At 39.9% G+C, this 26,435-nt stretch overlaps 2 protein-coding genes across 17 annotated transcripts in view; one reads left to right on the top strand and one right to left on the bottom strand.

The window, feature by feature from the left end:
• The window catches only part of DNASE1L3 (deoxyribonuclease 1L3), a 135,622-nt gene extending 129,496 nt beyond the window's left edge, over positions 1-6,126 (top strand). For all 16 annotated transcript variants that reach the window (XM_078861483.1, XM_078861481.1, XM_078861476.1 and 13 more), the window contains 6 exons: positions 106-192; positions 752-864; positions 1,668-1,780; positions 2,140-2,297; positions 4,441-4,537; positions 6,037-6,126. In XM_078861483.1, the coding sequence (XP_078717609.1) occupies positions 106-192; positions 752-864; positions 1,668-1,780; positions 2,140-2,297; positions 4,441-4,537; positions 6,037-6,084 (616 nt within the window). In that variant the 3' untranslated portion in view covers positions 6,085-6,126. The remainder of the gene's footprint in view (positions 1-105; positions 193-751; positions 865-1,667; positions 1,781-2,139; positions 2,298-4,440; positions 4,538-6,036) is intronic.
• SLC2A9 (solute carrier family 2 member 9) overlaps positions 3,366-26,435 on the bottom strand; it is a 65,564-nt gene continuing 42,494 nt past the window's right edge. The window contains exons 5-13 of the mRNA XM_078861471.1: positions 25,821-25,945; positions 19,144-19,289; positions 18,550-18,682; positions 16,743-16,930; positions 16,255-16,365; positions 15,927-16,028; positions 15,699-15,774; positions 13,141-13,268; positions 3,366-9,242 (exon numbers count right to left, since the gene is read on the bottom strand). Of these exons, the coding sequence (XP_078717597.1) occupies positions 9,000-9,242; positions 13,141-13,268; positions 15,699-15,774; positions 15,927-16,028; positions 16,255-16,365; positions 16,743-16,930; positions 18,550-18,682; positions 19,144-19,289; positions 25,821-25,945 (1,252 nt within the window). The 3' untranslated portion in view covers positions 3,366-8,999. The remainder of the gene's footprint in view (positions 9,243-13,140; positions 13,269-15,698; positions 15,775-15,926; positions 16,029-16,254; positions 16,366-16,742; positions 16,931-18,549; positions 18,683-19,143; positions 19,290-25,820; positions 25,946-26,435) is intronic.

The raw sequence follows: 26,435 nt of genomic DNA, 5'->3' as shown, positions 1-26,435 counted from the left end.
AACGACTCGACACTAATAAAAAAAAACTAGTGTACCAACCTTTTTTATATTTCGACCGATTTGTGTTGCTGTTTTGCAACGCTTGTTATTTCCTATGCTCCCCAGAGGAGATAGACGAAAGCCTTACACCTACATCATCAGCGATCGCTTGGGAAGAAAGTCCTACAAGGAGCAGTACGCCTTTATCTACAGGTACCCTCCTTGCGCTTGGTGCACAGACATCTTTCCACAAATTTATGGAAGTAAAATGGCTGGTGCATATTTCGTTCATGACAAATATAGAACACATTTGCATTTTAAGTAGTAATGATAATATGAAGCCCTCCAGATAGGTAAATCATTTTCTCCAACATTTTTAGTTTGACAAGAAATTGCACGGAAGAAAAATGTAATTCTATGCACGTGCTAATTTGGTATGTGCACAATTGCATGCGGTGTCATTTCAGCCAATGCAATGACATGAGGACAATTGCTTTATTTACTGAGAGCACATTGCTTTTCAAGTGCGAATGAGATAAAAGAACAAAGAATAGAAAACCATTGGCAAAATGTGTTTTTCTATTGCCAAAATAATAAAATAAATTATATTATGCCAACATGCCAGGTGAAAATTAAGACTGTCTTTAATGTTGGCATTAAATATGAATTTAAATTTCTGCCTAAATATGCGTGACAACATGTCTATTGGAAGGAATAATATGCATGGTAAACATTGTTCGTTGTAAGGTAATTGTGCCTTTTTCTTTTTTAGACACACCACGGTGAGTGTGTTGGACAGATACCAGTATATGGATGAGCAGGTCGGAGATGTGGATGCCTTTTCCAGAGAGCCATTTGTTGTCAAATTCAGCTCACCCACGACAGGTTCGTATTAGAGATTCACAAAAAAGCTTTTCTGTTCTATTGAGGCCATGCGACGATTCACCGATCACCTCACCCCCTTACACCCTCACCACCCTCCCACCTCCACCCTACACCGACCGCCCACAACAATTTGATGAACCGAGGTTACAATTAAATTATCACGTTTTTTCAAAAGAATTTTACCATTTTATGTGCGTTGTTTATTATTTATACGGACATTTGCTCCATAAGCTCAAATGTAACACGAGTACATCATTTGAGATGTACTGCATATGAGGCACGGTATACGTTGAATATAAAACAGCTATGAGGAAGATGTGCATATAATGTAATAAAAATTACATTCTTCAAGGAAAAATGAGGCGACGTTTCAGGCAATGGCCCTTCTTCATTGCACGTGCTATAGCACTTGATGTGGTGTGTTATTGACGAACATGTTGAGTTTTTTTTTTTACTCGTGCACCACTGGCAATGCAATATCACCACATAATTTGCGTAAATTGTTCGTAAAAATGATCAATTGTCTCATAATGCACGATTCAATGCATGTGTCATTGATTTTCATCCATGCATGGTTACGTGCCTAATATTTAGACATTTGGGTATAAATTTAAGGATTGCAAATTTCATCCCACCAAACGACGGGCCTCCTATTTTCTTTGTCACCTGTTTGCAGTGAGGGTTTAATTGTTCCGTAAACTTCCTAAATTATATTTTTTAAATAACTGAAATATTATAGATTTTTTTTCCTTCCTCAGCAAAGACTACTTCCTTTGGCCATTGTGTTTCTTTGTACCATGCAGATATTAAAGAGTTCATATTGATCCCACAACACACGACCCCTGAGGCCTCCGTAAAGGAGTTGGATGAACTCTACGATGTTTACATGGATGTTAAGAACCGCTGGAAAACAGAGGTAAAGAAAATTATACTTTATAATGTGTGGAAGACAGATTCGGGTCAAGCGAGTGCAGTGTATGTCCAGGACCCCTAAAATGCCGTCACGGTCAATACATGTGCCTTTTGGAGGCAGGCCAACACCAATAATGGTGCTGGCAGCTTGGCAACGTCCCCGTTCAATGGTGTCAAAGCACGCGACGAGAAATTATGGGCCAGCAGTTGTGAGCACTGTTGCTACAGCGGTTACAAAAAGCTACTACACTCGACGAAATATGTCCACTACCCATCATTAAATTTAACAAAATGCATTAACTTGCTTATGTCAAACAAAATAAAAATTTATGGCCAGTAACTTGTGCAATTGTTTTGCCACAGAACATGATATTTCTGGGAGATTTTAATGCTGGCTGCACGTACGTGACACGGAAGAAGTGGAGTCAAATTCGAATTAGGATGGAGGAAGGCTTCCACTGGCTGATTGGTGACGAAATAGACACCACAGTCAACGCGAACACCAGATGCGCGTATGACAGGTGAGCAATTACAAGCACCACGGTACATGGTGTGCCAGATTACTTACTTGTCACAATCCATGGCAATCGAACCCACACTGCAAAATGAGGATTTAATCCATAATATTTTTTATCTTTAAAAAAACATTTCATTTCATGGGCAGAAAGTGCAAAAAATACACTCAAATGCACTGCAAATGGCAATATGCAGGCGTTCACACAAAACAATCACTACATATTTAGTTTTTGTTTATGCAATTACAGGACATTTGCTTAATTCCAGGTTTAAGAAATTCCTGTTTTTACTCTCCATTGTAAGACCCTTCCTACTACCCCACTTCCCAACCTCTGCCCTTGAAATTGTCAACCCTCCCCAAACAACATTTGATGTCGTTACAAATATGCTGCTTCCAAATCCAAAATTTATTGCTGCTACATTGTTAGAAAAAAATAGTTTGGTTGAGACAAAATTTGAGTTTTCTCAAAGTAAAAATATATATTTATTAGTCTGTGTGGTTTAAAACAAACACATGAATTGTCAATATTTAAAAATGCATTTAGCATACGGTCTTAATGTTGTGTAAGTGAGTGGTTGTAAAACGACTTTTGATACACGGTTTGTGTGTTTTAGAAACTGGTGACCAAACTTGATTTTACAAATTTAAAACGCTGTATATTACGAAATATACTCTGGTTTTACTTCAACACTGGTTTTCATAACGCAGATCAACATTATAACGTGAAATTATGGCAATGCTTTCATGACTGCAGGAATTCCTATTCTTTGGGTCGTTCGTTAAAGTCAAGTAGAAAAAAAAAATTAACAAAAAACTACGACGTTTCGATCGCAACACAAGCAATCGTCATCAGGAGGAAAAAAGGAGGGGGAAAGCTGCTGAGGCAGGTTGTTTTAAAGGTTTCTCACTTTAACGTCGCTAGCCCTGCCCACTTCGTTGATGACCCCTGGGCTACACCCATTTCAAACCTTTAAAACATCCTTCCTCAGCAGCTTTCCCCCTCCTTTTTTCCTCCTGATGACGATTGCTTGTGTTGCGATCGACACGTCGTAGTTTTTTGTTAATTTTTTTGTTCTACGTGACTTTACCGAAAGATCCTAAGAATATGCTATAAAACACACAGACACTGTTAAATATAGAACAAAATAAGTGATGCTTGTTTAGACAAATGCATATAAAAGCATACCTCAGGAATACTTTTTCACATTTCTTGTACACAAAGTAGCGTTTCAGGCAGATGTCACACTGGATGTCTAATTAAAATGGGAATGATGCCACTCTTAAAGGAAGAACACTTAAACCTTTTACATGTTGGTTCTTGTTCTCCACCTTGAACACAAAATTGAACAAATGGCCGTTGGTGCTATCATGGGGCAATGGCGCATAATATACGAAAGCAAACTTTCCGCTCTGCGAATGTCGTATTCCCCGTTTGCACGGGTGGAGAACGAATGCGATATTAATCGAGTATTTTGGGCATTTATCATATGGTCACAAGATAAATTACCGTGCAGCTTGCTTGTGCACATTAATGTAGTCAGCCGCAAACATTACATCTTAAATGTATTTTATACAAGATGCAAAAATATATATATTTTTTTCAAGGTAGAAGTGCAGCCCCACAATTTCTTGCTCTCACCACTGCTGGCATAAAAGGCCTCCACTAAAGGGAGATGTAGAGATCCCCTCTGGAGGGTAATTGGCCTACTCTTCCATGCTGTCCACACCTCTAGGAAGTTGTGGGAGTACCCACACTTTACCCAAAAAAATTCACCCTACTAAGATGTACTGGACTTTAAATGATATCTCTAAGAGGTAAACGTAGAAGAAAAAAATATACCACTACATCAAAGCATTCACTAGCTTCAATTAAAGCATATTTAAATGTGTTTCACAATCACCGTGCTCACAGCATACTTAATACCATAAATAAATTACATCTTCAGTTTCCTTCATATTTATAAATTACTTACAGCACCATGACATGTTTTAAAAGTTTTTTGTGGCTTCTTTTAAACGATACTAACATTTACGCTGCACTTTTCATCCTGCCAAAGTGTATTGAATTACACGTGTTACGGCTTTACATGTCCATCGGGAAATTCAGCGTAACCAATGCACTCAATTAAAACTTGTACGCTGGGCAGAATCGTGGTTAAAGGTGAACCACTCTACAGAGCAGTTGTGCCCGGGTCGGCTAAGCCCTTCAACTTCCAAGCAGCGTATGGACTTTCTGAGACAGAGGTAAAAATACTGATGCATCACAAAAGCCATCCACTTCTAAATATATATTACACAAAACATCTGCACAATGACGAGACCGAAGACAAGAATATCAATGCCCTGCACTCTCCTCGCCGCAATGTGCTACTCAGCTATTTGCAGTTTTTTTAACTGGCCAAGTGGCTCAGCCGTAGAGCAAACGGCTCGCGATTTGCAAGTTCATATCCCCGTTTGGGGGTTGACTCAGCCCATCATACCTCTTGAGGTCGATCAAATAAGTACCACTTTGTGAGGAAATCAACAATGGTTGTCCTCTGGATAGACTCACCTACCCGCCGCAGGAATGTTTTCAGTTTTTTCAGTTGCATTTATTAGGTTTAACCCTGTGAGCCATGCGGCTCTTGATTCGGGTGCAACCGCAACAAAATGTGTAACTTCCACCACTGTTTCATCGCTGGCTCAGGGCTGTGAACTGCGAACTGTGACCAAAACATCACTTTGCAAGTCTGACATTTGTTGAAAGTTGAATATAACCATTCAAATTATTGAAAGAGTGAAAAAAGGTTGCACAAGATGTGAAAAATCATGGACGTGTCTCACCACTACAAGCCTGACTGATCAGCAATCTGTGTGACAAAGTGCTTATTTGTATTGCGTTACTCATTTCCACATCTCCTTGCACCAAGAGGCATGACCTCAGATAGCACACAAAACGCACCACCTTTTATCGACATATCAGTGCATACATGGCAAAGGGCTTGTATAGTTCAGTAGTGATGGGCAAGTCACCTTGGGAGCTCTTGACAATGATATGTGCACCTTGTCTGATGCAAATCTATTAAACGTGGAAATGTTTGAATAACCAAAATGGCGTCAAATTGATGATATTTCCCCTTCACATAAATGTGTATTAAATTTGAACAAAGTTGGAAAACTAAGGTGAGAAAACAAACGCATGCGTGTGGCTGCGCTAAGATGCATAACACAGCACTGCACCCATTGAAGTAAAGCTAAGAGACAAATTGAGACTGCTCAGACCCATTCATCGTTACATCTCTGCCTTTTTCCCGAAAAGGACATACGTACAGAGATCACTGAAACATCTGATAAACTACTCATAGAAAAGATATGTTAATAGAACGTGATTTTTGTTTTTAAATACACGCAATCTAACGTGCAATTGACTTCATGCCACTGCCGTACAGCAGCCATCCATGACAGGTGGTAGATTAGCAGCAATCACATGTTTGCACACAGTAAATAATTAGCCCACATAGAGCAGTGGTCTGAACCCGAGAGAAAATCTATTTGCGAAGCCATTATCATCCAGACGGGTGTGCAGAGAAAGGTCCAGCATCTCATAAGCCTGCCAACATTTTTAAACTGCACCATGGTCGCTTAATTACATTCCAAACACCGTGGCATATGACTGCATAACACGACTGAATCATTATCTCACACAAACAGAAACACATTACTCTCTTCTCGTGATTAACTGTAACAAACTGTTTTGCTTTCAGGCATTGGAAGTCAGCGACCACTTTCCGATAGAAGTGGAAATAAAGTAAAATTGAGTTGCTTACATTCAGAGTGAAAGAATAAAAAAACGATATTCACCTCATAAAACATCACCACAGGACAACTTCAATGGCTACTTTTAGAATGTCACACGCTTAAAGTAAGCTACCCTACCACTGAATAAATGACCTTTTCAGAGCAGCTTGATACAAAAGACAGTAACACCGAAATCGGTGGTGGTTTAGGAGCCATTTTAAAGCACGTAAACGTCCACAAACCCAAGGAAACCATGGAGTGCATTTCCAATCGCGGGAAATGCCGCCTATAAAGGTTGCATGGCAATCACATTGCTACAAACAAGAATCTGCTTACAGATGCGCTATTCTTTGTTTAATGGGTTACGGTCAGTTTATCAGCATTTTACTTTCTTTGCTTCAGACATGATTGAGTGCTGCACACTTGAATCTTCACAATGTTGCCATATTTATGCCAAGATTTCCCATGTCTGTTGCAAATGGTCATGTGCTACCACAGTTTATCCTAATATTAAAAAAGGATAGTTATTTTTCCTTGTCGAGCGTCCCAAATAGAGTATAACTTAACGTGAAATCGATCTCGAGTGGGTTAACCGTTTGTCCAAAATTCTCCGTGCATCTGTGATGCCGAAAATCAATTGATGCTATGACACACGTGACCATGCGTTGATAAGAAGAGCAATGGGACACTACCAGTCGGCTGTTGCATGGATTTATACCAAGATAGCTTTATCAAGCTGCTCTGGACAAGAACAACCAAGCCAAAAAAATGGCGGGGTGGGGGATATTTTCCCAGCAATGGGAAAGTTACAGGCAGACAACATAATTGTTTATGATCTCAATCACATTCATATCCCAATCATGTCCGGGATTTTTGCTCCTAAAAGTGGGATCACATTATTCATATATATCACAAAAACATCCACTGTTGATCTTTTTGTAAAGTTACTAAATTATGCATTTGTGACAACTGCTCAGAATTGAAACGATTAAAACATGTCGGCCAAAAATAAAAAATACAAATCTATAAAACTTTTGTCGTTTTTATAATTTTTCGTTTCGCTTTTTGACAAACATGTACACGACATCCTATACATTGTGTGAATATCATAGGTCAGCAGTGTCATGTGCATTTACTTTCAAAAATGTTCCCTGTGCACATCAAATTTAATTAATCTTTTTTTAAAGCTCTAACAAGGAAGGGAGCTGGGTGGCACCACTGAGATCCTGGATTTCAGATCGGGGTTTCAGCTACCTGTGATTAAACCGGGTTCTCAAGTGTAGCGAGTTGACGGTTGTTAGCCTGGTCACTAATGACCACACACACAAAAACACCACTTAACATGTGGCACTTAAATTTAGCAAAATTCCCACTATGAACAGTAAACACATCGGTTTGAATGTCATAGGACAGCACGTGAAAAAGTGCACTCCCTCCTGTCTATAGGATAAAAAAGGTAATTAGAAATATTTTTTTCTCATGAAATATCTCTGCAGACCATATTGCGACAACATAAGACCCACTGATCGGTGAGATTTTCGAATGGATTCAGCTTCACATGGCATGATGCCGATAGCATAATTGGAATACATTTTTTTAAAAATGTACCTTAAAAAACCCTATGAGTTCACAGCTCAACATGAAGACATCATCTCCTTACAGAAATCTAAAGGAATGATTTGATGTGGCTAAGAAAAACAAACTGAAGACAACAATGTTCACTTGGCTAACAAGAGAGCCATCTAGTGGCGATGGACAAATTGTATCTCAATACATGTATCTCAATACAATTTGGCTTCTAAATATAGCATCTAAGGTGGTATTGAGCTATGGTATGAGCAGCAACAAATTACGATAAGACTAAAAAGGCCACATACTGTACAGAATTTTGTAAGCGGCACTACAAATATAGCTGTATATTGTTGATCCAACATCAACATGGTTTTTTTTTAAAAAGAAAAAAAATACAAAATTATTAATTATGTGTATAGCAATACAGCACAAAACATTAAACAAATCTGATGAATATACAATTATAGTACACTTTATGTTCTCTACCAAACAATGGACAGGGTTTATAAAAAAACAATTTCGTTCAGATGTAATTAAGTATTATTAACTAGCCTCCTGAATAATATAAACCTGAAAAAGAAAGTGTGTGAACACTCCTGGGGAAGAGAGCTTGTCTTTCCGTTGAAGCATTAATCACCCTTTCCTGTTGTTTATGAGGCAATTACGATTATCTTGTATTAGGAAAGAAAAACCCATGTTAAGTACCCCATGGTGAACAATGATTTGAGACCTTAATGTGCTCTTGATGTCAGTGATGTATCAAGCTCCACATATAATACACTTTGCATCAACGTGTGCGCAATTCAGAATCACTATAGGTAAAGTGCAACCCTCATTCAAGCATATGCAGCCAAAATAAAGGGCCTTAATTACGTGCAGAAAATGTGGGCCAAATGCATTCAAAACTGGAATGGGCAAAATTAAACTTAGCACGTTTAAACATATGCAATGTATAAATCAGAAGCCTGTCTCATCTAATTTCCACACGCAAGTCACACATTTTTATGCAAAATACAAATAACGGCTTAATTACTTTTCAAATAATTTTCCCAAAAAATTCAACTTATTTTTAAATGTCATGGTGTCTTTCTAAAAGCTTCGAGAAAAGTGTCTTTAACACAAGTAGCACTCATTTGTACTGTGTATGGAAAGCATTTCTTCCATTCCTGTTTTATTCACAACAGCTTGAAGAACAAACAAGGAGAAGACTAAGTATACACACATTCTTTTTTTTAGGTGGCACAATTAAATCTATTTCCATGCAGGTGCTGGGTGCATAATTACATCACAGAATCGTGAGAGGTGGCGGCTTGGGGAGGCCTTCATCCAGCAGTAGAATGACCGTAGCTGATATATATTACAAATGGGTTCCTAGATTCTGGGACTGAATGGTTTTGAATTCTGCAGAGACAACATTAACAGACTCTCTTTTCTCCAAAGCTAGTATGCTTGCCAAAGGTACTTTGTTCAACTTGTCAAATGAGCGGCTGATCTCCATAAAGGTCCTCTTTTTGGTTTCCGGCAGCACGAAGTAGAGAAATATCGCAGCTCCCAAACATACTGCTCCAAACACCAGGAAGCTGTATGCATCCAGAGCTTTCTAGTTTGGAAAAATGAGACGGACACAATCAAGACATTTCTTCAACACAAAGCATATTTACAATATCGTATATAACATGAACCCACATTGACCAGCATGGTGAAATATGGTCAAACAACTCCCGCGAAATTCACCGGAACGGAAATGCCTTCAGGGGTGGACTGATGATGATCTATCAAATATTATATTATTTAACACACGTGATAATTCGTGGTGCAATGGTTAACACACTGGCACTTATGAGGCCTGTGTTCAGTTCCAGGTGACATCTAACATCGGTGGTGAGTGATATTTTAACTGGTCCTGCACTGCACTTCCACCAAACCGCACTGACCAGCGTGGTGAGGTATGGTCCAACAACCCCCAGTACTGACACGGCATAAGACAACCACCATTCAGCAGTAAATTAACAAAGGCATGTATATAACCATTACTATAACACAATACATACATGCATACACAGAAAAACCACTGCAAACAAAGTGCATACGCAGTGAACATGGAATGTTGGGCCAACATTGGGCCAAAGTTGCATGTTTACTGAGTACAAAGTACACAAACCTGCACACACATATCGACAAGGCATTTTTTTCAAAATCCAATGCCATTTCTTCAAGTAATATTATAGGAAAGAACATTGAAAGGAACATTTTGTGAAGGAAAAAAACCTGCCATTGTGGAGAAAGAAGTGGAGTGGATGCATCTTTAATCCTACACGTGGGGAGTATGAATGTGGGGAGTATGAATGTGGGGAGTATGAACGGTGCTTCTTGAGGGAGGGATCAACCAGGAAATTGCACCGAGGCAACTTGGTATTCCTTGACTAAAGGACACTTGGCCTCACCTGTGGCTACAAGCACCACACCTGGGTACACTGCCCCGACTGGTGAACTTCACAGCACACCCACGAAAACCTACCCTAGTAGGATTTAGGCCATCCAGGTCTCCCGACGCTAGTATCCCTTAGGCCATCATGGTTTATTATGCCGGCTGGATTTACGCTGTGAGGCTGACAGAGTGAACCTGGACCAAATCAATGTTTGTTGACTAAAATCTTGTCCCGCCCATCTGAGAGGGGGTGAGCTATCGATGGATGGACTAAAGTCCTGTGGCGATGGGAAAGGGGAAAAATCAGCAGGGTCTGATGATGAAATGTTATTGAAAGAAGTTCAACATACATACATGTCACCACACAGATTTCTGCTATAGAAAACAAAAATCTCCAATCCAGATCAGTTGACCCACTTTGTACTTTGTTAAACCAACACATCTTAATCACTGCTCTCCCCTCGCAATATAGGAAACAAGAAGTGATCGACCAATGCTAACTCAATGCTAAGCTAATTAGCTCAATGGTCCATGGAGGCCATGGAAGAGCAGTTGTCACGAAGTCATAAAGGATCATTGTTGACATGCGGTACAGCCTGCCTCGAAAAAATCTACTTGTGAAGCTCAATTTTATCTGAAATGGAGTTTGACCTTTGTGCTCACCAGGACCACTGTATACACAAGATACTGCATCCCAATAAACTTCAAAATAAATCAACCATAAGTGCTACATTTTCACCATGTGATTTAAAAATACAGGAGATGGGAGAGGAGGGGTGGTATTCGTGCTGCATTATTGTGCCAATACAATTCCTATTAGCAGTAGATAGTGCAACATGAAACTGCGATTATTTCAATTTAAAAAAGTAAGTTTTTTTTTTATAATGCACTTCTATTCCATTTAAATTAAATGCAAATGGAAACATAATGCCCTGATGCATCATGATTTAATTGGTGAATCACCTCTGCCCAACGACTCACCCCACCGTGCACTGTGCCTTCATCCATAGTCAGTCGAGGTAAAGGTTAAAATGCTTGGCAATGAATCTTAATTTGCTCCCAATCATCCACTACGGGCTGACAGCTAGACAGTGAAAGTGCAGTCATCGCTGCGAAATGGTGATGCATTAAAATAAGCGTAGGGGCACTCACGCTTGGTTCCTGGTGTACATCTCAAAACCGCCGATGTTACAATCGCAAGCCTGACTTCCACGTATTAGTCATAGCAAACACACACACTGCCAAGCCCGGGACAGGTGGGGATCATTTAGCACATCCATGTATGAATTATTGATTCGACAGCAAAGATAAGTATCCAAATGGCCATCCCTGAACTGTTTTGCCAGTGCTTATGATGATGATGTTGTGACAAATCGTTTCCCAACAACTATTTTAGGGTACTACTACAGAGACTACGCTGTATAACTCTCTCATGTATTTTTGGAATGTACCGTGTGTTGTTTTCACATGATGTCCCATATTTTGCTCCACATGCTGGGAGCTTTCTTCAGAAAATCCCAGCATGTGTAGTGAAGTATGGGACACACTGAGAGCTTTAGTATTGGGATGATTTTAAATCCCAGATTCATCATCTGTGGGTTACTTCATCTTGCAAATAAATCTGAAATCCTAGGTTTCCATCTGTTTAAAAGATGGAGATTCTACAACACTTGTGCCTAATGATTTCTGACTTTGGCACCTTCCTGTGTTGTTGAGTTTGTATGTTCTCCCCCTGTTCTGCATATGTTTCCTCCAGATTCTCCAGTTTCCTCCCATAGCTTAAATAAACAATCTATTGGCCAAAAATCTCAATGCTGAAAAATTACCAGATAATTACTGAATTGGGATTTAACATAACAACATCGTCCCCAACTGCAAACACTTGGCAGGATTCTCCTGAAAATGTTGAGCCTCAGTCAGGCCCTTTTGGGTAAACAAGTGTAACCATCATATGAATTGGAATTGAAGAACAGCATTGTTTTTTTCACGGGCGATGCCAGTTTCACAGGCAAATTCAACTGGAAAAATAAAACTGTTCACATCCTGAAATGCAACAGAGCGTTAAAATGTTTACAGATTAACTTCCTCAATGAATCCAATCGGATGACCTAAATAGAACATTTTACAAAGAGAATATAGCAGGAATGCAAAATCGATGAGGATAGGTAAGTAAAATAATGTAACTGGAAGGCATTCATAAAGCCAAACTTTATAAGAGTGAGGAATGCACGTGGGCATCAAACTAAAAGGTGTTAATGTATACATACAACCAAAATGTTATCCTGGGACACACAAAGAAGAAAAGAACGACACAGACACGGAGAGGATTGAAATCCAGTCAGGCTGAGAGATACGGAATAGAAAACACTGCCTTAACCTCTTATTGGGCAAACATTCCACCCTCATTTCCCGCAATTGCATTCACTCCTGTCATTCAGGACATTCTGGAGCAGCATAGACACGCTGCGTTTTAAAATTGATGGACTGCTCAGTCAACCTGTGTGCAGCCGGAAGATTTGAGAAGCGATGCATCAATGAAAGCGTCTTCATCACACTGCCATGTGAGATTAAATTTCTTCATTACTTTAAATGCCATTTGGCTGCACCAGTAATGTATGTTCGGCTTTAGATAACTACTCACACGGTAATCTCATTACATTGTGAGGCATTCCAACGGGGAGTAACGGCAGTTGTTCGTCAAGGAAACGGTGAAATGACGGAACATTATATAATTATCAGCTTATCTCAGCCTGAAACACATTCATTTCAAATAAACATAAGATTATTTTAGGCGCTTTGTTCCACCATGATACATTAATCTGAGTCAATTGGAAATTTGAGTATAGACTCAATGATAGGTGGTGAAAAAAATTAATTTAGTTTTGGGTGATTTGTTTTTTATGGAGAAATAGAGACCAACCACAACCATAAATTAGCACGTTTGGCTTTGTATGGTGCATACGAAGTTCAACAGACATACATACATACAAAAACACACAAATTCACTTTTAGTCAATGCCTTTTGGCACGCACAAATTGTGAACAGGTATCTCAGTGACGTGCTTCTTACCTGGATAAATGGGAAGACGAGGCTAAGAATGAAGTTTGACAGCCAACTGACAATTCCAGCGACTGTGAATGCAGCTGGACGATAAGACTGCTCAAACAATTCCCCAGTCAAAACAAATGGAATTCCGCCTGCCCAAAACAACACAGTGCAAGTGTGTATTCAGCAGTAGATAGTGCAACATGAAACTGTGGTTATTTCAATCGTGTGAGTGTGTATTCAGCAAACGGCACAAGCTGGAAGGCAGACATCTAAAATCCTCTTATTTGCCACCCCTGTTGTATGCCCTTCATATTATATCCACCCCTTCCCTGATCGATCTGCAGAAACCCCTATATATGAGCACATCAATTATTCCTATTATCAGCGCTTAACCACGGATAAGAGGAATCACCCTAACCAACACTCACCCGAACCAACACTAACCCTAATCTAACGTCACACAAACACGACATCCCACTATGTCTCACCAACACACCGTTAAAACGACACAACAGTGGGTAACACTATATCACTTTTTTATTCACATTAATTCAGAGATAAGTCAAGGGAGTTATCTTTTTAAAAATCACCAAAGTCATCCTCTTCGACACATTTCCATAGATTGCTACGTGGGTAATATGTGCAACATGCATGGCTAACAGGATCTGCCAATAACACCCCCACATCACGCACAGATAAGAGGAGTTTCACTTTAATATAAAACAAATTCTGGATAGAACAAATGGATGAATGCCTTTGACAGGGTAATCAGCTGGCACAACTCAAACCACGAGTTCTCTGGAAACCTACAAAAATCATCACCCCACTATCTTCAATATTAGCCATTTTATATCCACTGCTGGATAAAGGCCTCCTCACACAATTTCCATTCCCTCCATAGTTTCTGCGACGCCACAACCTGGACTGGTGTCATCGCGACATCTCCATGGCAGCTGTCCTCTCAGATGCACGCTCTCTCTTGGCTACCATTACGCCACTAATATTCTCCATTGGGTGTCATTGCTTCAAGTGATGTGTTCAGCCCAAGCCCATTTATGTTCCTTTGCAGTGAATGTGATGTCGCTGATTTGTGATTGTTCCCTGATGCATGTTCTCCTCTTTCCGTCTCTCAGTGAAACTTCGCATTTACACCTTAGTTTCATTTTTGATCCGTTGAAATATTTTGTTCCTAATATTGTATGGCATACGCTATCACGTATCACATATGACATAAACGTCCTGGCAGTATATTACAGACCTGTAAATGTGCATGCAGCTACATTCACGGCTCCACTTTATTGCATAAAGAACTGAGAGATTGCATATAAAGTAAAACTATTCTTATCCAAGTCTCAATTAATCTGTGATTGTCATTCATATGACCAGCACACCCTGGGTGATCTGTGGACATTGTTATTACCTGTGCAATATAATAATCATATTATATTTATACATGCATTTGCATGGATAAGAGGAAGAGACCTGCAAGTCATTTCAACATCATCCTATTCTCTGAGCTTGTGCACGGATAACAGGAAGGTACCCATAAGTGATCTCCCAGAAGTGCTGCTTTAGTCTCATTATTATCAGATCATTTGTGTGGATAAGAGAAGTGATCCAGAGGTGGAAGCAAATTCATCCTATTGTCTGCAACCTTGTTTCTTTGATCTAAAAATTGGAATGCATATATAAACATGGATAACAGGATCCACCCATGGCACCCTCCATTCCAATTCAGATCAAGGGGGAGCATAAGAAATGTAATGATGCTTGTTAGGGTCACTCCAGTGCACGTGGTCTAAACAAGTGAAACATTAACATCTAATTTCACTTGACAGGGTGCAATGAGGATGATAGAGTCAATCCAGCTATTCATGATTACATGAATCAAAACAACCTTGTACGTGAAACTGGGTTCAATTACACGGATACAGCATTATGATGAGATACACTGACATGTAAATAATTTTCAAATTTAGGCTCTAATAATTGCATATTGTGAAAGTGCATTGAGAAGACAGGATACTGCCATATAGCTGTATTTTGTCCTCTGGATAATGCTGCAAAAAGCTTGTAAATGGGCACAATGACCACATATTAAGGAGAGCCAGAGATAGCCCAACCCAGGGGGGGAGGGTTCCAAAAAGCAGCGCTCAGTTTTAACTCAGGCCTCGAGTAAGAAAATATGGCTTTCCTTGCAATTAGCATTCTGAGCAATGATTGGGAGAACTTGAATCACCAAATACGGGAACAAGTTTGCACTCATGCACCATAGCCAAATAGGGCGATTTTATCAGAATCGTGTAAAAATTAAACGTCAAGTATTTTTTTGTCAGATGGAGTTTGCAAGCGGAGCTATGAACTCTGTGACTTGATTTTATTCCAGGCCATGGCTGACATGGCCGGCGAGTAAAAACATAAACAGGTCCTGGGCCTCCCTTCACCAACCCGCACTGATCACCGTGATGAAGCGCATTTCCCACGACAAAATTGGTTAGGGGGCCTTTATCCAGCAGTAAATTGACTAGGGTCTGTATATTATTATGTTCTTTTTGCACAAAAGTTAAATCTAACCTTACCGGGTCCAATACAGAAGCTGGCAATGACTGCCAAGACACAGGCAATGCTAAGGCTTGACATCCAATGGTACGAGTCCTGTCAAGGAATAACACATCTCTTAAGAGTCACCATTTACCGTATTTAATTATTGCAATGCATTCAGCTTATTAGAAAAGCAGTTATAAACAAGCTGTAACCAATAAATACATGCAAGATTAATTTAAAAGACATAATTTATGTATGCGTACCTGAAGATTAAGTGCCACTGTCAAGACTCCAAATATCACAGCCATCGCTCCAAATCCAACAATCAACAGTGATCGTCTTCCAAGCTTTTCAATCGCAAGACCCTATAAATTACAAAGAATAACTTGACAAACCGCGACACGAGCAAAATAACTCTCATTGGTAATGCAGAGGAGCTGCTGTGGTTTATGGACTACCGGCCTCCCAATTAGCGAATGCAAATTCTGAATGAGAGTGCACGATAATATATTAGATCACGTTAAAGACCACGCTTTGTGTTTTAAATATTGAATCTGCAGAGTTCAGTGGTGACTGCTATGCACTGCTTACAGAGAGAAGGGCAGCCAAGACTTCTGTTCCACCAGTGGATATGATTATATAAGGAGTAATAGCTTCGTCAATGCCAGCTTGTCTAAATATGCTGCTTGCATAAAACCAGATCTGCAAAGACACACAAAATGAGATATATGGCAAAACTCGCACATTCACAGTGGCACCCATCATTTACGTGACCATGCAGTGGAATCTCGGCTGAATTTGCACATTTTAAGCGGTGTATTGGCAAGCAACCAAATGCGATTTTTGCATTTTTTTGACAGAGAAAAATGAAACTTTGCTTTAAAATATGAACAGACTCAAGCATTATTTATATACACACAGTAGAAACACATTTAACTTTTTTTTCACTGAAGGACAGTCACCATCAAGCAGCACGAATAATCCTCTACTCATTTCCGTGCTAAAACTGTGTTAAGGCCCAGGAACCTGACCATGCACCCTCATGCCCGAAGCTGTTAAGAGGCGGATGCCAAACTCACAGCATTCACACCACACAGCTGATAGCAGGCCATGGTGACGGCGACCGTGATGACCTGCCAGCGCACGGCACGCTCACGGAGGAGGCCCCACAGCGACACCACGCTGACGTGTGCCTGTGCAATGCCCTCTGCCTGTATTTCCACCATCTCACGTTGCACGTCCTGACGCCCGAGCAGCCTCTGCAGGGCTAGGGGAAAGTGCACACCGAGCGAATGTAACCACTCAACATATCAGGGTTCGACATCCTCCCTCGCCTCTGCTGCCATCACAGAAATAACATGATGGCCTACACCTTGTTGTACTACACACACATTAATTTCTTGCTCAATATTTTCTGCGTCACTGGTAGACTGCAGGAGACATGTGATTACTAGTCACAGCCAAAGCTGCAAGTAAACTGGATGTGGTATGTTGGATGTGGGAATACTTCGCCGCGGTGGTGAGATGGCAACTCCCTCGCCTGGTATGCAGGTGGTCGTGGGTTTGATCCAGACCCTGATGCCTGTATATTTTGAGTTTGCATGTTCTTCCCATGGTCTCGTGGATTTTTCTCCCGGTCCTCTGGTTTTTCCCTCCACATTTAAAAAACATGCTCTTAAGAGTATGTGGCTGCTATAAATGTCCACATGATAAGCTACTTGGTTGAGCTATCATTTGTGGCCGGGTCGCTTTTCAAAAAGAGCTATATAGCCGGTAAAAAAAAAATTGCTTCATCGTAAAAGTAATTTCCAGGTTACGAAAAGACTCAGCTGATATTAAGCCCTACTTCTACATCGCCATGCGTCTGATTTGCTGTCACAGAAAGAACCTGATGTTTTGCCATGTAACCGTGTTACGTTAACTGTTTAATGTCCGATACGTTTTCGTGATTCAATTTTGAGATCCCACGACCACGACATTAAGTCGTTTTCACGGGACAAATTACTTGCTCAGGATATATTACATTACTCTCTATACCAAGGAATTTTCTGTGCCGTTCAATGGGTTCCAAGAAGGTGCGGGAAAAGAAAAAGTACAATGTCATTTAATCTTGTTTCATTGGTCTTGTGGAACATAAACACGGTTATGTAGGACAATTCAACAAAGACATACAAGGTGTCCACGAAAGATTCATACATTCTTAAAGAATGGTAATTCAACAGCTATTTGAGCTAGGTCAATACAACTTTACAAGGACACTCACACTTGGTAGTGTGAAGATTTGATCAAACATAAGTCTTATTCCTCTAAACGTGGTGCCATGCCATTGTTAACAATATACTGTTTGCGAATATCTCGAGTGTAATTGTTTTGAATGCTTCTGTTCTGAGTGAAGATCACTCAAGATTTTTAAAAAAAATTGCAAACACTATTTAATACAGCCCAAACATTCAACTATGCATTTAAAATGTCTTTCTGATTATAATTGTTTGATAGCAGATGGACGTTTATAGATAAGATGCTGCCATTGTGTAATGGTTCGCACACTGGGCTTGCAATCCAGAGGTCGTTGGTTCAAACTCGCGGCATGACAGTTCAATCAATTGGAACGTTTATTAACTACCCCCACACCTCAGTTCACTCAGCAGTAATACAATTGGTCAAATTGTCGGGTGCGTGTGGTGGGATAACGTTTGGGTACTTCCACCTCTACCAAGACAAGTGGCCAGTGTGAAAGAGTAGGCCAAAAACCCTCTAGTGGAACTCTCCAGATCTCCCTCTAGTGGAGGCCCTTCCACCAGCAGTAGTTTGAGCAAGACATTTCAGGGGTGTACCTTTACTTGATACCTTTAGAGATACCCTGAAATGTATTTGAACGAATGGCACCTTTCTCTGCTGCTTTGACATCTTGCCTTTCGAGAAGAAGGTAGCGTGGACTCTCTGGCATGAAGGGCAAGGTGGCAAGCTGCACGAGGGGTGGCACTACCAAGATGGCAAACAAGATGCTCCAATGTGATTCCTGCCACCATGATGAAGAGGCAGAAGGTGCCAGAGAAAGAAAGCGCAATGGTTAACAAGCACATTCCAAGCCCAAGGTCACAAAGCTTAACTGTCACTCACAGGAACAGTAAAATAATCTTATTCATTACTAAGCATTCTACACTTCATATCTTCAATTATGAAAAGCCACGTAAATTTCATATTTTTTTCCTTTTGTAAGAACTGCCATATATGAACAGGATCATATGAATAAAATTTTATTGTGTGAATTGTACATAACAGAACTAAAACTGAACATTACAGAAATATTAAAACACATAAAAAGCACATGTTAGAGCACATTGTTGAATACCACAAAAACTGACATTTTAAAATTAAATCAAGAGAAAGTTATCCTGCTCTTAGCCGTCTATTATTGCCAAACACAAAACGTCACGGAGAAATACAAACTACACGTGTATGATTGTGATTTAAACGCACCTTGCCCAGCACCTCTTTCAAATTGAACACCTGCCCGGTGAAGACTCCTAGACAGATGAAGATGGCAGAAACCTGGCCCATGGATCCGCGTAGATTCTTTGGGGAGATCTCCGCAAGATACATGGGCAGGACGCTCAGGGAGATGCCTGCGTGGAAAGGGAAATCCGATATTGAATGTCCATCGTTCTTCTGAGGATGACATTTTTCTGTATTACATTTTGTTAAAACCAAGGCATAATTTCAACAAAAGCTGTCCAGGGCTGAGTTCCAGAAAATATTTCCCTGATGAAGGGTGGGGTGGCAGGGGCAGGTGAGGGTTGGGGCCCCGAGGAAATATTTAATGAGAACATAAGCCCTGACAACACAACACAGTAGGACTGTTTAATGAGTAGGCATGCCATGATGCATCAATTCCTTAAAATGTATATTTATGCTCACAAATAAATACTGTGGAAATATAATGTTTAGTATTCTTCAAAATAGTTTGCAAATTATATTTTAAAAGTTACAGTCATGCTAATGTATGAACAAAACTGCACTAACAAGATGGAAAATACTCGAAACAATACAAACGAGATGGAAACGAGCCAAAACAAAATAAATTCGTAAGTTGAATTACGATCCTGAATGGAGACCATCCATCTAACTGCTGGCGTGGTGAATTGTCATATGAACCTTATGGCGGGACCCCGGGGTACCATAAGCCCCCAGCTCTCACATAAACTGCGTTGCGACGTCATTTTATGTCTGTTGAAGGTGAATGATATGGCAATCTATTCTTCTCGACGAGCTCTACACGATGTGCTAATCGAAGTTCAAAAGTTGTGTTTATGACTACGGAAATTTTGGCAACGACGGGTGCTTGGTAAAGAACAGAATGATCCGTGCTAGGTGGGTTGCGGCGTTATGTGCGCGGTGGGATGGAGTCGCCAAAAATAATTTTATTACGATTTTGACTTCTGTTTATTCAGGAGCCCGGGGTCCCACCATAAGGTTCATATCTCTATTATGCAATATCGAATTTATACAAATACAACAGTTAAAGTCTATCCTAACATGAGCTACGAGTTTGTGGAAGCTGTACAGGAGTAATGGGAATTTAAATGCAATTGTTATGCGACTGCTAGTATTTAATAAACATAGGTATTCAAACTTCAAAGTAGAGTAAAAAGCTAAAATCAACATTCACCATGGCTCAATTCTTGATAATAGTATGGAATTAAATGTATTGTCACTTAAAATAGTACGGCACATCCAGCTTTCAAGTAAGTCGTTACAAGACTTGTCAAACACGGTCATATTTGCAGTTTCGAAAAGTAAAAATAAGTTTTTTTAGAAAGTCAAAGTTACTTTGTAAGCCAAAACTTAAGCACACAAACAGCACACTAAAAAGCTTGAGCAATGGAAATATAACCTCTCATCTAACAATAGGCAAAGGCAGCGGTTTTTTGAGGTTCTGAGGTTCATCTCAGGACTTAAGTTTGCGTTGTGCTGCATGGGTGTGGGCTGTGCGTGAGAGTGGGTGAGGGTGAGCTGCGTGTGAGTGAGCTGTGTGTGTGTTTAAATTTAGTGTTTTAAAGATGTCAATTCACCTGCTGTGTATCTTACTACTGTCCCTCCCGGCCATATCTAGTGCCACACTCAACTCTACAAACGGCTACCCGCGTTACTTCGCGTCAATACTTATTGCTAAATTTGCCACTACACCTGCTAATGAAACAACTTATAGACACTTCTACACTCCATCATTGTATCCTTTTAAACCCTATCTTTGTCCCATTACTTCACCAGCACTCCTTCCAAACTTCATTCTGCTCTTAAAAATAACACCATCTGTGAGCTGCTGCTATTCGTCCAAGGTTCGTCGCTCTTCATCCTTTCACAGAAAATACCTGTGCAAACTATTAATTCTACTTTTCTTATTTCTGGGTGGTATTGAGCTTCATCCTGGCCCAAATGTAAAGAACTCATATAATTCTGTAGATTTTTCTGGCAGAAAAGGTGTTGGTGTTCTACATGTCAACATCAGAGGGCTTTTGATTAAATTAAGTCAACTAAAACTAGAAGTAGCAAATCTTGACCCGGACATATTTTGCCTAACAGAAACATTTCTCACTCCTGCCGTCAATGACTTGCAGATTACGATTGACAACTACAACCTTTTTCGGCTTGACCGAGGATCTAAAGGAGGTGGAATTGCCATCTATGTTCGTAATACTATTGCATGTTCACCAGCTCACTCCTTGTTTAAAAAATGTTGCTTTGAAGGTCTGGCTCTCAGAATAACTCTCCCTAATAATCAACACATATTGGTAGTGTGCTGCTATAGACCGCCTAGTGGTAAGGATGTTGAAGCTGCATCTGCACTGAGAGAGCTTCTTGGGGGCCTCCCTAAAGGTGAAATAGTTTTAGTGGGTGATCTAAATTGGAATTGGCTAAACCCGCCGGCCGTGGCCACAAATTTTGCAGATGAATTTAACCTGTTTCAATTAATAAATGTCCCCACAAGACCCAACCTAAAAAATCCGGGACAGTCATCTCTGCTTGACGTCCTATTGACAAATGCCCCTCACAATTTCGCACTGACTGGTGTTCTAGGTAATAACCTTAGTGATCACTCCTTCATTTTTGGGGTGAGATCATCAGCCAGACACAAAGCCCCCCCTAAATTGGTTGAGAAGCACTCCATGAGACACTTCAGCATACAGGCATTTACTAATGATGTGCTTCACTCGGATATTGACAAGGTCTGTGATATTCCAAACCTGACTACGGCTTGGGAGACCTTCAGGTACACGTTTCTACAAATTCTTAACAAACATGCTCCGTTGGTTAAATTTAAAACTAAAGGCAATCGTCCACCATGGTTTGATCCTTTGATTACAAAACTCATGAAAACTAGAGACAAGGCTTGGGCATGTGCTCAGAAAAGTAATTTGGTTAATGACTGGCTAGAATACAGGATTTTAAGGAATAGATGCGTCAAAAAAATACGGCATGCAAAAAATGACTACTTCTCTTCTACTCTCCTTGAATCTCATGGAAATGCCAGGATTTTCTGGAAAACAATCAAATGTATCGAAAAGGCATCCAAAACAGATCATCTGCCCGTTCAGCTTAACCGAAATGGGGAATATTTTTCAGATCCCCAAAAAATAGTTGACAATTTTAACCTTCATTTTTCTGAAGCTGGTACCCTATTTGATAATCTATTGGGAGTCACCCCTGCTCATGCAAATTCCTACACCCCTATCCAAACATTAAGCGAATTTAGTTTTCAGCCAATCCACGAAAGTAATGTTCTGAAACAACTGTCCTTCCTCAAAGGGTCCTCCTCTACCGGAGCAGATAGTATTCCCGTCTTTGCTCTACTAAGTGTTGGTCACCTAATATACAAACCTATAGCCCATATTTTCAACCTGTCCATCAAAGAAGCATCAGTTCCTCTAGAATGGAAACATTCCTATGTTCGTCCACTTCACAAAGGGGGCCCTAAAGATGATCCAAATAACTACCGACCTATCTCAATTTTGTCCCCGTTGATGAAAATTTTTGAAAAATTATTGAACTACCAAATTATCAGTTTCCTGTCCGCCAACAATCTATTACATCTAAAACAATCTGGGTTCCGAAAAAAATACAGCACCACATCTGCTGCATTAGACTCTATGAATCACATTTACAGTAGCCTTGATAATAAGCAGTACTGCGCCTGTCTTTTTCTTGACTTGTCCAAAGCTTTTGATACAGTAGACCACAACATCCTGCTTAGTAAAATAAGTTGCCTCGGTTTTTCCGAAAACACAGTAAAATGGTTAAAAAATTACCTCTTTTCTCGCACCCAAACTGTATTCACAGATGGTTGGAGGTCAAACAGTGTTAAGATAACAAAAGGGGTTCCACAGGGTTCCATTCTCGGCCCCCTCTTGTTCTCTCTTTATGTAAATGACTTGGGCACTGAACTGGATTATTCCAGGGTAAATCTTTTTGCAGATGACACGGTACTAATTACTGCTGGCCGCTCTCCGGATGACGTGATTGCTAAGCTCCAGAGTGATTTCAACAAACTACAACATCAGCTAGTTGCTCTTAAACTAGTCCTAAATCCTGCCAAAACCAAGGTGCTATGCTTCTCACCAGGACTAAAGCGGGAAGTTATTTTCCCCAAATTACATTCCTTAAATAATGATCAAATAGAGCAAGTTAAGATCTATAAGTATCTTGGGATCATCCTGGATTCAAAACTGAATTTTGAAGATCACATTGATTATATTGGGAAAAAGACAAAAATTAAAATTGGTTTTCTATATCGACACAAGCACTGCTTCCCCCCTATGTTCCGTTTGGAATTGATTAAAGCTACCATACTGCCTCTACTTGATTACTGTGACATTGTTTATAAATCAGCCCCAAGTACTGTACTGAAGAAGCTTGACTCAATGTATCACTCGGCCTTAAGATTTGCATTGAACTGCCCATATAGGACTCACCACTGTGACCTCTACATTGGGTCAAACTTAACATCTCTGAATGTTCGACGGCTTGTGCACCAGATCTTATTTATTCATGATGTACTTGCAAAAGAATCTGCAGATTACCTGCTGGATCTCATCTCTGTTTCAAAGAACAAATTTGACCTAAGGTCTACACTCATTTACCAGCTTAATATTCCCTATTGCCGTACATATACTGGAGGAAGGGCCTTTGCTATTGATGCCCCCAGGGTCTGGAATGCTGTTGCCAATAAATTGAAACTTGAGTCACTACCTATGAGATCTTCACTCAAAACTGCTCTAGAGGAGTTGTACACCCCTAGCTGCCAGTGCTATTCAGTGACCTAAAATAAAATGTTTCGCTCCGGATGATCGCTACAAAGTATGACCTGTGTTTTGATTTAGTGTGCTGATCTTAAAGGTGGAGTGACTCATGCAGCCAGCTATGGCTGCAGGGTTTTGGTAGTACATGTTGTTTATGCCATTTATTGTGAAAATTCTGTCACAGTTCCTATGATTGCTTTTTCATTGCTTTCATGGCTTTATTTTGGTGATTTCGAAAAGTGTATTGGTTTAGCCATGTTTGTTTGTTGTAGTACAGAGTTAGACTGATGGCCTTAATTTAAGCTGTCTTGTGGTTGTTGTTGTTGTTGTTTGACTTGCATCCCACTGGGATTTTTGCACACAGCGTTGGTGTACGGTGTTTTTTCTGCAATATTTTGCTGTCTTTTCTTGGATTTTCTGTTTGCACTTAGTCACATATTCACTTTAAGATGTTTTTTTGTTCATGTTTTTGTTTTTTGTTTGTTGCGGTTGCACCCGATTCAAGAGCTGAATGGCTCACAGGGCTATACCTAATAAATGAACTTGAACTTGAACTTGAAGGTTCATCTCCTATCTTTCAACCTTTTGTACAACTATAGGGCAGTAAACGTCTTTAGTCTTTAAAAAAAAAACTCTTCAGTACTGCACTTTATTAGACTGTCATATACTCAAACAGCATTAAGTACAGGTGAACTGTAATATTACAGAACAACCTAAGACAATTATAATTTAATTAGGCTTGTTTACCCAGAAACGCTGTGATGAGTCTCAAGACGTTCTCCGGAGGATCCTGCTAAGTTTTCACAGTGAAGTTGAGATGTGTAATCCAAATTTATAAATTTGCAAATTATTTTTTTAGCACTGGGATGTTTGGCTCCAATACAGTTACATATTCACAATACAACATAACTGTAGAACCATTTATCAGTTTAATAAATTGCAGCAGCAAGAGAACATATTATCCCCCCAAAACAGCAGTGCAGCTCTGCTTCAAAAATGTCTCACAGTCCAGTAAATTGAAAGAAAAAGCACTGCATAAATTGGCTAAAAAAATAATCATTGGGAACAACAAACCTCATTGCTCATTTTTTAAATAGCACGATTACAAAAACGTAGCATTTTAAATATTGGTATTTTTTACATGCACACAGGAGAAAAAAATATCTATCTGGCTTTGTAGGTCAAGTGAGCCACAGCTAACATGCGTGGATGCTGCATAACATTGTGGTTTCAAACACATAGAATGTGTGAATACCTTTTTTGATGACCATGGTTCACTTGTGGAAAGTCGACCAAAGTGTCAACGGGTAATTGAGAAAAATAGAATTTGTTACAATCGATAACAAGGAAAGAATGCAACTACAATTACAAGTTTCGATTTAAAGCTTTCGTGACTGCAGGGATTCATCTTCTTGGTTCTTTCGGTAAAGTCACGTAGAAGAAAAATAATAAAGAGTCTGACTCTGCCTTCTCGACAGACCTGTTCTCCACCTGAAAACGGCTGCTTGCATTGTGGCCGAAACGTCGTGAGAATTATTTTATTATGTTTTATTTTTATTATTTTATTATTTTCCTTCTACGTGACTTTACAATTACAAGCTTCCAGATAAAGGTGGGGGGGGGTACAACCTCTCATTGAGCAATACTCGACCACAGTACAAACGTAATTGCAGCTGATGGAAACACTGCAGTATAATTATAAATTATCTTTCTCCCTTCAAAAAGACACTATTATCGAATTGGAGGTTCAATCCTTATCCCATACGCTTGCGTCAGGCTTTGTCGTAAATCATTGCTGTAATTAAAAAACAAATAAAGGGTCACAAGGATGGTAACATTCGTATGAAGAGAAAATCACACCTGCATCAATGCCCACCACGAAGCGGCCCAGAAAGAGCATCTCCCAGGAGCCCGCGAGCAAACACAGCGACATCAGCAAGGCTGCCAGGATGGCCAGGGCATTGTTGAGGAGTAGCGTGCCTTTCCTGGAGATGACAGAAGCAGATGGGGCTAACGCTAAAAGGTCATCTGTTAATTATTGTCATTCTTGATTTGAAGCTTTCGTGACTGCAGGAATCCATACTCTTTGGTTCTTTCGGTAAAGTCACGTAGGTAGAAATAAAATAAAAAAAATCACGACGTTTTGAACGCAACACAAGCACTCGTCCTCAGGTGAAAATCGCGATAGCTGCGATGTCTGCTGCGAGCAGCACGATGTCTGCTGACTTCACAATCGCGATTTTCACCTGAGGACGAGCGCTTGTGTTGCATTCGAAACGTCGTGATTTATTTTATTTTATTTCTACCTCCGTGAATTTTACCAAAAGAACCAAAGAGTAATTATTGTCGTCTTAAACTAAACTATTTGTTTTTCCAGGTAAGGCCCACTGAGTTATATAGCTCTTTTTAAGAAGTGACCTGGCCACAAATGATAGCTCAGCGAAGTGGCTTATCATCATGTGGAAATGTATAGCA

This window comes from Lampetra fluviatilis, chromosome 12, assembly GCF_964198595.1.
Source record: "Lampetra fluviatilis chromosome 12, kcLamFluv1.1, whole genome shotgun sequence".
NCBI lineage: Eukaryota > Metazoa > Chordata > Hyperoartia > Petromyzontiformes > Petromyzontidae > Lampetra > Lampetra fluviatilis.
Note: the sequence above shows the minus strand (reverse complement) of the source record. Positions and strands in the feature narration are given on the sequence as shown.